The sequence below is a fragment of the Balearica regulorum genome, chromosome 2 (assembly GCF_011004875.1).
Source record: "Balearica regulorum gibbericeps isolate bBalReg1 chromosome 2, bBalReg1.pri, whole genome shotgun sequence".
Classification (NCBI taxonomy): domain Eukaryota; kingdom Metazoa; phylum Chordata; class Aves; order Gruiformes; family Gruidae; genus Balearica; species Balearica regulorum.
Window position 1 is genome coordinate 167,233,695 of NC_046185.1, and position 12,499 is coordinate 167,246,193.

At 66.6% G+C, this 12,499-nt stretch overlaps 1 protein-coding gene across 1 annotated transcript; it reads left to right on the top strand.

The window, feature by feature from the left end:
* The first annotated feature begins 27 nt into the window (after positions 1-27).
* MYO1G (myosin IG) lies at positions 28-11,183 on the top strand. Its single transcript, XM_075746914.1, has 22 exons — positions 28-203; positions 804-1,012; positions 1,104-1,197; positions 1,828-1,993; positions 2,083-2,136; positions 3,816-3,911; positions 4,008-4,124; positions 4,784-4,990; positions 5,064-5,209; positions 5,677-5,791; positions 6,193-6,363; positions 6,436-6,506; positions 7,349-7,423; positions 7,524-7,656; positions 7,969-8,135; positions 8,214-8,421; positions 8,823-9,046; positions 9,173-9,317; positions 9,427-9,531; positions 9,627-9,740; positions 9,966-10,120; positions 10,215-11,183. Exons 1-22 carry the CDS (start codon positions 109-111, stop codon positions 10,369-10,371), a joined length of 3,024 nt encoding a protein of 1,007 aa, XP_075603029.1. The 5' UTR covers positions 28-108; the 3' UTR covers positions 10,372-11,183.
* The last annotated feature ends 1,316 nt before the right edge of the window (positions 11,184-12,499 follow it).

A 12,499-nucleotide genomic window follows, 5' to 3' on the forward strand; every position in this document is an offset into this window, starting at 1 on the left:
CCGGGTCCTCCCCGTCCCCCCTCCGCGCCTGCGCCGAGGCGGCGATCGTTGGCGGTGCAGGAAGCCAGCGCGGCTGAGGGGGGGAAGTGGGTACCCGGCGGGCGCGGCATGGCAGAGCTGGAGGGTCCGGAATTCGGCAAAGCCGACTTTGTCCTGCTGGACGAGGTGACCATGGAGCAGTTCCTGGAGAACCTGCGCCTGCGGTATGGGGAGACGCCGGGGGGGGGGGGGGCGGGTGGGTGAGGCCGGGGGCACCCCAAGGCGCCGTCCCGGTACCCCCGGGGCTCAGCCAGGCGCCGTCGTTTCCCGGCGCGGATAACGCACCGTGCGATCCCACGGCATCGCTCGCACGGCAGCTGGGACGTAGGCCCTGGCATCACGGTGATGGGGGACACCGGGGACCCCGAGTCCCATCGGGGATGCGGAAGCACCCGGCTCCGCAGGAAGCATCCGGGCAGCGCCCTGCTGCCCACTGGGGCAAACAGGCACATCCCCTCGGGAGCGGGTTGGGGGGCTGGTGTGCGTGGGGGGGGACGGACGACACGCACCCGCGGGGCCCCCCGCGTTTCCTGCCTGCTCCCGCGCCTCCAGGTACCTCCGACAGGAAAGAGCCGCTCTCCCGCTGCCCCACGGCACCGCCCAGCCCCACGGTGCCTGCGGGGTGGCTGCCTCTGCCCCATAGCGCGGTTCTCGGCGGGCACCGAAACCCCGTGGGGTGGTGCTTCGCCCCACAGAGAGGCACCCTACCCCACAGCACCCCACGTGGGACGTCCCCCCAGCCCCACGGCCGCCCCTGTGCGCAGGTTCTCGCAGGGCCGCATCTACACCTACATCGGGGAGGTGGTGGTGGCCGTGAACCCCTACCGGGCGCTGGAGCTGTACGGCCCGCCGGCGGTGGAGCGCTACCGCGGCCGCGAGCTCTACGAGCGCCCGCCCCACCTCTTCGCCCTGGCCGACGCCGCTTACAAAGCCATGAAGCGCCGCGCCAAAGACACCTGCATCGTCATCTCGGGTAGGCGGTCGCGGCAGTGTGGCGCCCCGTGGCGGAGGGTGGGGGCACCCTTGGGTGGGCCCTCTCGCCCACCTCCTGCCCTCCCTGCCAGGCGAGAGCGGGGCGGGCAAGACAGAGGCCAGCAAGTACATCATGCAGTACATCGCCGCCATCACCAACCCCACCCAGCGTGCCGAGGTGGAGAGGTGGGTCTGGCCCCACGGCGCCGGTGGGAGGGACGGGTGCTGGGCAGGGACCCCGTGGATCTGGGCGTCGGAGGTGCCCTGTGACCCTGGGGTGGTTTGGGGGGGTCCTGGGGTGCCCCATGCCCACAGGGATGGTGCGGGGTGACCTGAGGGGGGTCCTGGGGTGGTTCTGGGGTGCCCCATGGGGATGGTGTGGGGTGACCTGGGGTGCCCCATGCCCACAGGGATGGTGTGGGGTGACCTGGGGTGCCCCATGCCCATGGAGATGGTGTGGGGGGGGGGGGTGGAGGGGTCCTGGGGTGCCCCATGCCCACAGGGATGGTGTGGGGTGACCTGAGGGGGGTCCTGGGGTGGTTCTAGCGTGCCCCATGGGGATGGTGTGGGGTGACCTGGGGTGCCCCATGCCCATGGAGATGGTGTGGGGGGGGGGGTGGAGGGGTCCTGGGGTGCCCCATGCCCACAGGGATGGTGCGGGGTGACCTGGGGTGCCCCATGCCCACAGGGATGGGGGGCTAGGGGGCCCCCACGGCCATACAGGTGCGGGGAGGGCTGGGGGTGCCGCATCCCGTGTGCACGAGTGAGGCCGCAGCGCTGCGGTGCTGTGCCGCGGTGCCGCGCCACGCTGCGCAGGGTGAAGAACGTGCTGCTGAAGTCCAACTGCGTCCTGGAGGCTTTCGGCAACGCCAAAACCAACCGTAACGACAACTCCAGCCGCTTCGGCAAGTACATGGACATCAACTTCGACTTCAAGGGCGACCCCACTGGGGGCCACATCCACAACTACCTCCTGGAGAAGGTGTGGGGGGTGCCGCGGGTGGGCACGGCCGGTGGGTGCTGGTCCCACATGGGCACCGCCCGGCACCCACCCCCTGCTCCCTCTTCCAGTCCCGAGTCCTCCAGCAGCAGTCGGGGGAGAGGAACTTCCACGCCTTCTACCAGGCGAGCGGGGATGGGTGGGATGGGGACAGGATGGATGGCATGGGGATGGGTGGAACCGATGGGATGGGTGGGATGGGGACAGGATGGATGGGATGGGGACGGGTGGAACCGATGGGATGGGTGGGATGGGGACAGGATGGATGGGATGGGGATGGGTGGGATGGAGACAGGATGGATGGGATGGGGACGGGTGGAACCAATGGGATGGGTGGGATGGGGACAGGATGGATGGGATGGGGACGGGTGGAACCGATGGGATGGGTGGGATGGAGACAGGATGGATGGCATGGGGATGGGTGGAACCGATGGGATGGGTGGGATGGGGACAGGATGGATGGGATGGGGACGGGTGGAACCGATGGGATGGGTGGGATGGGGACAGGATGGATGGGATGGGGACGGGTGGAACCGATGGGATGGGTGGGATGGGGACAGGATCAATGGGACGGGGATGGGTGGAACCAATGGGATGGGTGGGATGGGGACAGGATGGATGGGATGGGGATGGGTGGGATGGAGACAGGATGGATGGGGTGGGATGGGATGGGACAGGATGGATGGGATCTACAGGATGAGATGGGGATGGGATGGTTGGGATGGGATGGGTGGGATTTATGGGATGGGATGAGAAGGTTGGGATGGGATAGATGGGATCTATGGAATGAGATATGGATGGGATGAGTAGGTTGGGGGGGATGGATTGGATCGATGGGGTGGGATGGAAGGGTTTGATGGGATGGGGACAGGATGGGGCAGATGGGATGGATGGGATGCAGACAAGATGGATGGGATGGATGGGATCTACAGGATGAGATGGGAATGGGATGGGGTGGGATGGGACAGTCGGGATCTATGGGATGAGAAGGTTGGGATAGGATGGATGAGATAGGGTGGGTGGGATCTACAGGATGGGATGGGTGGGTTTGATAGGATGGGGACAGGATGGGCTAAAAAGGTTGGGAGGGGAGCGATGGGATGGAGGGGCTGGGTTATGGGATGGATGGGATGGATGGGCTGGGTTATGGGATGGATGGGCTGGGTTATGGGATGGATGGGATGGATGGGCTGGGTTATGGGATGGATGGGATGGATGGGCTGGGTTATGGGATGGATGGGATGGATGGGCTGGGTTATGGGATGGATGGGCTGGGTTATGGGATGGATGGGATGGATGGGCTGGGTTATGGGATGGATGGGATGGATGGGCTGGGTTATGGGATGGATGGGCTGGGTTATGGGATGGATGGGATGGATGGGCTGGGTTATGGGATGGATGGGCTGGGTTATGGGATGGATGGGATGGATGGGCTGGGTTATGGGATGGATGGGATGGATGGGCTGGGTTATGGGATGGATGGGATGGATGGGATGGGTTATGGGATGGATGGGATGGATGGGCTGGGTTATGGGATGGATGGGCTGGGTTATGGGATGGATGGGATGGATGGGCTGGGTTATGGGATGGATGGGATGGATGGGCTGGATGGGCTGGGTTATGGGATGGATGGGACAGTTGCGCTGAAAGGGACAGCGATGGATGGGACAGGATGAGAGGACAGGTCAGGGTGGACGGGACGGGGACAGGACGGGATGTGACAGGGCAGGGGGACGCAGAACGGCACCAGCCGTGGGGGGGCACCGTCCCGGGGTGCTGACACCCCCTTGCCCCCCGCCCGCAGCTGCTGCTGGGAGCCCCGGCGGCACTGCTGGCCTCGCTGCACCTCTGCCGGGACCCCCGCGCCTACCGCTACACCCAGGAGGGCGCCCCGGGCAGCGTGAGTGGGGCAGGGGGTGGGCAGGGGGCGGGCAGGGGGTGGGCAGGGGCAGGCAGGGGGGTCCCAGCCCTCACCCTGCCCCTCACCCCGCCCCAGGCCTGCGGGGACGAGGCGGCCGGCTACCAGGCGGTGGAGGAGGCGATGGCCGTGATCGGCTTCTCCCCGGAGGAGATGGGCTCCGTGCGCCGGATCCTGGCCGCCATCCTGCTCCTGGTGAGAGCCCCACCAGTGCTACCCAGTACAGACCAGTTCAAACCAGTACAACCCCCTGCACACCAGTACAGCCCCCACACACTGGTATGATCCTGGGCAGACCAGTATGGCTCTCCCATACACCAGTACGGCCCCAGGGCAGACCAGTATGGTCCTGGGCAAATCAGCATGGCCCCATGCAAAGAAGCACGGACCCATGCTACCCAGTACAGACCAGTGCAAACGAGTAAAGACCAGTTCAAACCAGTACAGCCCCGCAGAAATCAGTGCAGCGCTATGCAGTGCAGTACAGCCCAGTGCAAACCAGCATAAACCAGCACACCCCAATGCAAACCAGTACAGCCCAACACAAACTAGCATAACCAGCACAGGCTGATGCAAACCAGTACAGCCCAATGCAAACCAGCTCAGCCCGATATCAACCAGTATGGCCCGGTACAGCCCAGCTCAGCGCAATGCAAACCAGTATGGCCCAGAACAGCCCAGTGCAAACCAGTACAGCCCAGCACAGCCCAATACAAACCAGTACAGCCCTGTATGGCCCAGCCTGGCCCATGGTGCAGGAGGAACCAGTGCTGGGACACCCCAGCCCCTCTCCGGGGTCTCCTGGGTGTCCCCCCGCGTTCGTCCACCGACACGGCATGGTGGGGTCGCCCCAGGGCAACGTCACGTTCGTGGCGGAGGGCGAGACGGCGGCGGTGGAGGATGCGGCGCAGCTCTTGGCGCTGGCCGAGCTGACGGCCACGGCCCCCGGCAGCCTGCGCCAGGCGCTCCTGGCCCGCACCGTGGCGGCCGGCGGCGGGGAGCTGATCGAGAAGGGCCACAGCCCCAAGGAGGCCGCCTACGCCCGGGACGCCTGCGCCAAGGTAGGGAGGGGACGTGAGGTGACGGGTACCCCCCCCCAGCACCCTTGGGTGCCCACCACCCTGGTGTCCCCAGGCCATCTACGAGCGGCTTTTCTGCTGGATCGTGGGGCGCATCAACGCCGGCATTGCTGCCCGCGGCTACGACGCCCGTCTGCACGGTAAGAGCACCGTCATCGGCGTCCTCGACATCTACGGCTTCGAGATCTTTGACACCAACAGGTGACCTGGGGTGGGGTGGACACGTGGAGAGACAGGACCTGGGAGGGACGTGGAGGGGGGATTGGGGACGGGAAGGATGTGTGGAAGGGACAGGAGGACATCTTGGGGGGACACCTGGAGGGGACAGGGGTTGGGGGATGCAGGGGGTGAACGGGGGCCCAGGAGGGACACGTGGAGGGGACAGGACCTGGGAGGGACGGGACCACAAGGGACACGTGGATGTGACAGGGCCAGGAGGGACATGTGGAGGGGACAGGGCTTGGGAAGGGCACGGAGGGACAAGACCATGAGGGGCACAAGGAGGGACAGGACTGGGAAGGACCCGCGGAGGGGCTGGGGCTTGTGATGGACACGTAGCAGGGGGAGGTAGCACAATGCTCAAGGGACACGTGAAGGGACAGGAGGTCCCAGCAGGGTCGTGTGGCTTGGGGGGGCGCAGGGGACGTGTCCTGACCCCCTGCCTGCAGCTTCGAGCAGTTCTGCATCAACTACTGCAACGAGAAGCTGCAGCAGCTCTTCATCGAGCTGATCCTGCGGCAGGAGCAGGCCGAGTACCAGCGGGAGGGCATCGCCTGGCAGAGCGTGAGGGGACGGGGGCCACGGGGGGACGCGGGTGTGATGGGGGGGGGACGTGGGGGACATCACCTGGCAGAGCATGAGGGGCTCGGGGGGACGGGAGAAGTGGGTGGCATCACCTGGCAGAGCATGGGGGGCTCGGGGGGGGGACGATGACAGGACATGGGGGGTGTCGTCCGGCAGAGCATGAAGGGCACAGGGGGACAGGGAAGGGACGTGGGGTCATCGCCTGGCAGAGGGTGAGCAGCTTGGGGGGACCTGGGGGGGGACAGGGGGGCATCGCCTGGCAAAGCATGACGGGGACGTGGCTGCCGTCACCTGGCAGGGCAAGATTTGGGGTGTGTGCGGGCAAATCGGGGGGGCAATTCAGGGTGCCCACCCCCACCCCCCCCCCACATCCCCCTCAGATCGAGTACTTCAGCAACGAGCCCATCGTGGAGCTGGTGGAGCAGCCCCACCGCGGCATCCTGGCGCTGCTGGACGAGGCCTGCCTGGCCGTGGGGACCGTCACCGACCCCCTCTTCCTCGCCTCCATGGACGCCCGCCTCGGCCGCCACCCCCACTACACCAGTCGCAAGGTGCTTCTGGGGGGGGTTTGGGGGGAGCGGGGGGGTCCGCGAGCCGGGGGTTGACACCCCCCTGCTCCCCAGCTCTGCCCCACAGACAAGACCATGGAGTTCAACCGGGATTTTCGCATCAAGCACTACGCTGGAGATGTCACGTGAGGGGGGCGTTGGGAGGGTGTGGGGGGTCCACGGTGGGCTGTGGGTGTCATCAGGGTGGCCATGGGGCTGTGGGGCACCACGGAGGACTTTGGGAGAGCAGGGGGGCCATGGGGGGGGCCACTTGGGAGCATGGGGCTGTAGGGGCTCTTGGGGCTCTGGGGTTGACCATGGGGCCTTGGAGATCCATGAGGGACCATGTGGGAGCATGGGGGGGGCATGGGACTGTGGGGGGTCTTGAGGGACTGTGGGAGGTGATTTGGGGTTATGGGGGACCATCGGGCTGTGGGGAACCATGGGGGATTGGCCAGGGGTCAGCTGTGGGTGGCCACTGGGGACTATGGACATCACAAGTGGCTGTGGGGGGCCATGGGGGACCGTGGGTGGCCTTGGGGCCGTGAGGAACCTTGGGAGGCCATGAGGGCCACCTGGGACCATGGAGGGCCATGGGGCCTTGGGGCACAGTGGGTAGCCTTGGTTGGCCATGGGGCTTTGAGGAACCGTGGGGGATTGCACGGAGCCGTTGAGGACCATGAGAGACCATCTGGGGGACCACTGAGGTCGTGGGGTCTGGGATGTCCCCAGAGGCCACATGCAGCAGGACGGGCTGTGTGGCACATGCCATGGCATACCCTGGAGACTCTGTGTCCATCAGCACTGAACCCCACAGTCCTCTGGTCTCCATGGGTGCCCCCAGGGACACCCCCAAGGCCACATGTCACCTCTGCACGGAGCAGGAAGGGCTGTCCGGACACCAGGGTCCTGCAGGGTGCAGCTCCCCCCCACCCAACACCCTAGGGTGGCTGGAGGAGCCCCACAACGTGGTGTCCCCCTCCCTCAGGTACTCGGTGGAGGGTTTCTTGGACAAGAACAAGGACACGCTCTTCCAGGACTTCAAACGGCTCTTCTACAACAGGTTGGGGACACAGGGGACACAGCTGGGGGGCTGGTGGCATAGCCATGGGGTGGGAGCAGGGTACCTGGTGCTGCCAGACCCACACCGACGCTGTCCCCAGCGCGGACCCCGTGCTCCAAGCCATGTGGCCCGACGGCGAGCAGAGCATCACCGAGGTCACCAAGCGCCCGCTGACCACCGGCACGCTCTTCAAGAACTCCATCGTGGCCCTGGTGGAGAACCTCGCCTCCAAGGTAGGGGACTGGGGACAGCCGGGCACGTCCCTGTGCCAGCCTGGCATGTCCCTGCACCAACTTGACGTGTCCCCATGGCAGCTGCGCACGTACCCAACCCACCTTGGTATGTCCCCATGGCAGCTGGGCACGGCCTCGAGCCACACGGGCATGTCCTCGAGCCAGCCTGGCGTGTCCCCAGGCCACCAAGCCCTCCTGTCCCCATGTCACCCATGCCCAGTACACTCCCACCCTGTGTGCCCAGACTCCCCCCAGTCCAGTACACCCGTGAGCTCGGTGCCACCGCGGTGCTGTGTCCCCGTGTCCCCGCAGGAGCCCTACTACGTGCGCTGCATCAAACCCAACGACCAGAAGTCGCCGACGCTCTTCGACGAGGAGCGCTGCCGGCACCAGGTCTCCTACCTGGGGCTGCTGGAGAACGTCCGGGTGCGCCGCGCCGGCTTCGCCTACCGCCAGCCCTACGACCGCTTCCTCCTGCGGTATGGCCCGTGCGTGTCCCCCCCCTCCCCGGGACCTCTGGTCCCCCCCACGCCCCCTCACCTCGCTCTGCCCCCCAGGTACAAGATGACCTGCGAGTACACGTGGCCCAACCACCTGATGGCCACTGACCGGGAGGCCGCACAAGCCCTCCTGGAGCAGCACGGCTTCCAGGACGACGTGGCTTACGGCCACACCAAAGTCTTCATCCGCACGCCCCGCACCCTCTTCTGCCTCGAGCAGGAGCGGGCACAGCTCATCCCCATCATCGTCCTGCTGCTGCAGAAGGTGGGCATGTGCGGCACGAGCTGTCTGGGTCTCAGCTCCGTGGGGTGACACGGGGTTGGGGGGACACCCCGGTGCCTGGGTGTATGGGGAGCTGCTGGCGCTGGCGGGCTCGGGGCGGACAGCAGGCTGCCCTGTGCCCGGGGCTGGGTGTGGGGCAGGGTGTGGGGCAGAGAACAGGGCGCCGTGTGGGACCCCACGTGGGGCAGGAACAGGGCAGAGCACGGGGCAGGGCGTGGGCTGCACCGGGGAGTTCTGGCAGCGGGGAGCAGCATTTCGGGGGCCTCCTCGAGCTGCGGTGCCAGGGCGCGGTGCCAGGCGCCCCCCCGGTGCCACAGCCACGCTCCCGGGGTGGGGGGGGGATCTATGGGGCAGCACCCGCTCTGACCGCCGGCATTCGGCAGGCCTGGCGCGGTGCCTTGGCACGCCGGCGCTGCCGTTACCTACGCGCCGCCTACACCATCATGGCTTACTACAAACGGCACAAGGTGAAGACGTACCTGCGGGAGCTGCTGCAGCGCTTCCAGGCTGTCCGTACCCTCCCCGATTTCGGCAAGACCGTGGTTTGGCCGGAGCCGCCGGCGGTGCTGGCGCGCTTCCAGGACGCCAGCCAGCGTCTCTTCCGCAGGTACCGTCCTGGATCCCGCACCGCTCCTGTGTCCGGACGGGGACGTGGGATGGGGATGTGGGACGGGGACACGGGAGGGGGATGTGACCACACCGTGTCTGTTGTCATCCCCCCTCCCCGCCGCAGGTGGCGAGCGCGGCAGATCGTCAAGAACATCCCACCGTCGGACATGGGGCAGATCCGGGCCAAGGTGGCCGCCATGGAGGTGCTGGCGGGGCTGCGGAAGGAGTGGGGCTGCCAGCGCCCCTGGGCGCGGGATTACCTCTCCTCGGTAAGGGCTGGCGGCGGGTTTGGGGGTGCCCCGTGGCGCACCGTGGGGTGTCCCCCCCCTGCCCCACGCCTGGGGTGCCGCCCCCGCCTCACGCCACGGCTCCCCGCAGCCCAGCGAGAACCCGGGCTTGGCGCTGCCCTTCGCCCGCCGCCTCCAGATCCTCAAGGACAAGGTGCATTTCGGCTCCGTCCTCTTCTCCTGCCACATCCGCAAGGTGAGGAAGAGCAGGGGGGTGTCCTGCCCAGCCACCACGTCTATGGGGGTGTCCCCCCACCCCGGCGTGTCCCCTCACCTCGCCCTGTCCCTCAGATCAACCGCTTTGGTAAGAGCCGGGACCGTGCCATCCTCGTGACGGACCAGCACCTCTACAAGCTGGACCCCCGGCAGCAGTACCGGGTGATGCGGGAGCTGCCCCTCAGCACCGTGAGTGTCCCCAACCCCACCACTGTCCCCACGGTATGGCGGGGGGGGAACATGACAAAGCCACCCCCTACACCCTGTCCTGGCTCTCCTGCTCCCACCCAGAGGCTGGAGACCCCTCTCTGGTCCCCACGTCCGCGCGCCGGGGCCGTCGGTGTTGGTGCCGCCATGGTGCCGCGGCCCCGTGCCACCCGTGGCCGCAGCGGTGACACCCAGAGGTCCCCACAGGTGACGGGGCTGAGCGTGACGAGCTGCCAGGCGCAGCTGGTGGTCTTCCACACCCGGAGCCAGGAGGACCTGGCCGTGTGTCTGCATAAGATGCAGCCGGCGGGGGACAACCGGGTGGGCGAGCTGGTGGGCGTCCTCCTGGAGCACTGCCGAGCGTGAGTTGGGGAGCTCAGGGGTTGGAGGGGGGGGGCCTGGCACCCCCTGAGCCGCCCCCCCCCCCCCCCCCCCGTTGATGCCAAGATGTTGTAGGACCAAGCGGGAGCTGCAGGTCCGTGTCTCCGACTGCATCCAGCTGAGCCTACGTGGGCGCCGGCGGCTGGTGACAGTGGAGACGCGGCCGGACGTGGCCACCCCTGATTTCGGCAAGAACCGCGACGGTTTCGTGCTTTACTGGCCTGGGAGATGAGGGGCGGGGGGGGGCACAGCTGCTCTGACACCCCCCTGGCCGCATCCTGCCTGCCCCCACCCTGCCCCACCGGCCCCTGCTCAGGACCCCGTGGCAGCCCCGTGACCCCCGCCCACGCATCCCCCCGGCCCCCCCCCCCCCCGGATGATGCCAAAACTTCTGCACGCGCTGGGAATAAAGAGCTGGATGGGACCCCCGCAGCGCCCCCCGGCACAGCTGGGACCCTCAGGTCCCCCAGCAGCCCCAGTGCGGGGCTGGAGTCCCCCCCCCACTCTGCCCCACGGCTTGGGTCTGTGCTAGCTGGGGTGGGGGGGGGCACCCAGGTCGGCTGCAGTGGGGTGGAGGTGGGGGGGGGGATCGATGGGATCAGTTGGGGTGGGATGTGTGGACGGGGTGGGATCTCTAGGATGGGGTGCGCTGGGATCTATGGGGTGGGATGGAATCGGGATGGAATTTCTGGACGGGGTGGGCTGGGATCTATGGGGTAGGATGGGATGTGGTGGGGTGGGATCGGTGGGGTGGGATGGGAGGAATGGATGGGATGGAATCTCTGGATGGGCTGGGCTGGGATCTATTGGATGGGTGAGATGGGTGGATCATAGAACCCCAGAGTGGTTTGAGTGGGCAGGGACCTCCCAGCCCACCCAGTGCCACCCCTGCCATGGGCAGGGACACCCTCCACTAGCCCAGGTTGCCCAAAGCCCCATCCAACCTGGCCTTGACCACTGCCAGGGAGCCAGGGGCAGCCCCAGCTTCTCGGGGCACCCTCTGCCAGGGCCTCAGCACCCTCCCAGGGAAGGATTTCCTTCTAACATCTAATCTGAATCGACCCCCCTTCAGCTTAACCCCATTCCCCCTTGTCCTGTCACTCCACTCCCTGATAAACAGTCCCTCACCGTCTTCCCTGGGTCCCGATGTTCCCGTGTCCTCAGTCCCAACGTCCCTGATGTCCCTACGCCCGGGGTCCCAAAGTCCCTGACACTCAGCGTCCTGATGTCCCCGTGTCCTGATGTCCCTCGCACCCTGTGTATCGGGTTCCGATGTCCCAGACACCTGGTGTCCCAACGTCCTCGTGTCCCTGACACACGGTGTCCCAGTGTCACTGGGTCCTGATGTCCCCATGTCCTGGTGCTCCCGTGTCCTGGGTCATCCCTGACACTCTCTGTCCTGATGTCCCCGTGTCCCAGGTCCCAGTGTCCCTGACACGCAGCGTCTCCGTGCCCCGATGTCCCCAATGTCCCTGACACCTGGTGTCCCAAATCGGATGAGGAGGGACGGGAAGGCAGGGGGGGATTTTTCACAGGTGGGAGCAGGCGGCTCCCATCCCGCTGGTATTTGGGAAGCGTTTGGCACACGGGAAGCTGCTAACGAGCCAAAGAGCTTGTCCCGTGCCAGAACTCATCAAGTAATTAAATTAATGAGGAAACCCCTGCCGTTATTATCCTGATAATAACCACGTCATTAGAACAGACCTGGTGGTCGCCTCGTGCGGGAGGACGGGGCGTCGCTGGGCTCCACCGATGGGGTCTGGGCCTGGAACCTGGAGTTTAAATACATGGCGTGATTTTGGGGGGAAACCACAGGGTCGAGGGAAAAGGGCCAATTAACTGCACCAGTTCAAAGGAGGATGCCTTAAAAGTATCCAAACCCTCGCTACGACGCAGCTTCAGGGGAATTCACATGTACAATCTATTCAATTAATCTCTCCATCGGCAAAGTTTTGGCCAATTCCTACGAGGACCTGGAAGCCTTCGCCGTTAGGAGGGGACGTAGCTCCTTGCCCAGCTCCTCGCTCACGTTCACCACACACGACTAAACGGGAGATGGTTTATTCTGTGCCACCGGGTTAATCGGGGGCGGGAGCAGAGGCGGGGGACCCCCCCCCCGACCCAAAGGGGACCCCCCCCCCCCGCCACCCTCCGGGCCCAGCCCCAGGGGAGCCCCCGGCCTAGGCCCGGGCCGGGCCAGAGCTGTGGAGCCGAGGCCTGCGGGGACACTGCGGGCAGGGCCCCGCGGGGGTTACCGGTGCCCCGGGGCCGGGGGTTGCCGGTGGCCGGGGGTTGCCGGGCCCGTTCCCGTTCCCCTCGGGCCTGCGCCGGGCCGGGCCTGCCTGGGGATAGCCGTTGCC

Coding starts and splice junctions, on each gene's coding strand:
- MYO1G (XM_075746914.1), top strand. CDS start 109: ATGGCAGAGCTGGAGGGTCCGGAATTCGGCAAAGCCGACTTTGTCCTG. Junction 7,424..7,523: donor AAACGGCTCTTCTACAACAG/GTTGGGGACACA, acceptor CGCTGTCCCCAG/CGCGGACCCCGTGCTCCAAG. Junction 7,657..7,968: donor TGGAGAACCTCGCCTCCAAG/GTAGGGGACTGG, acceptor GTGTCCCCGCAG/GAGCCCTACTACGTGCGCTG.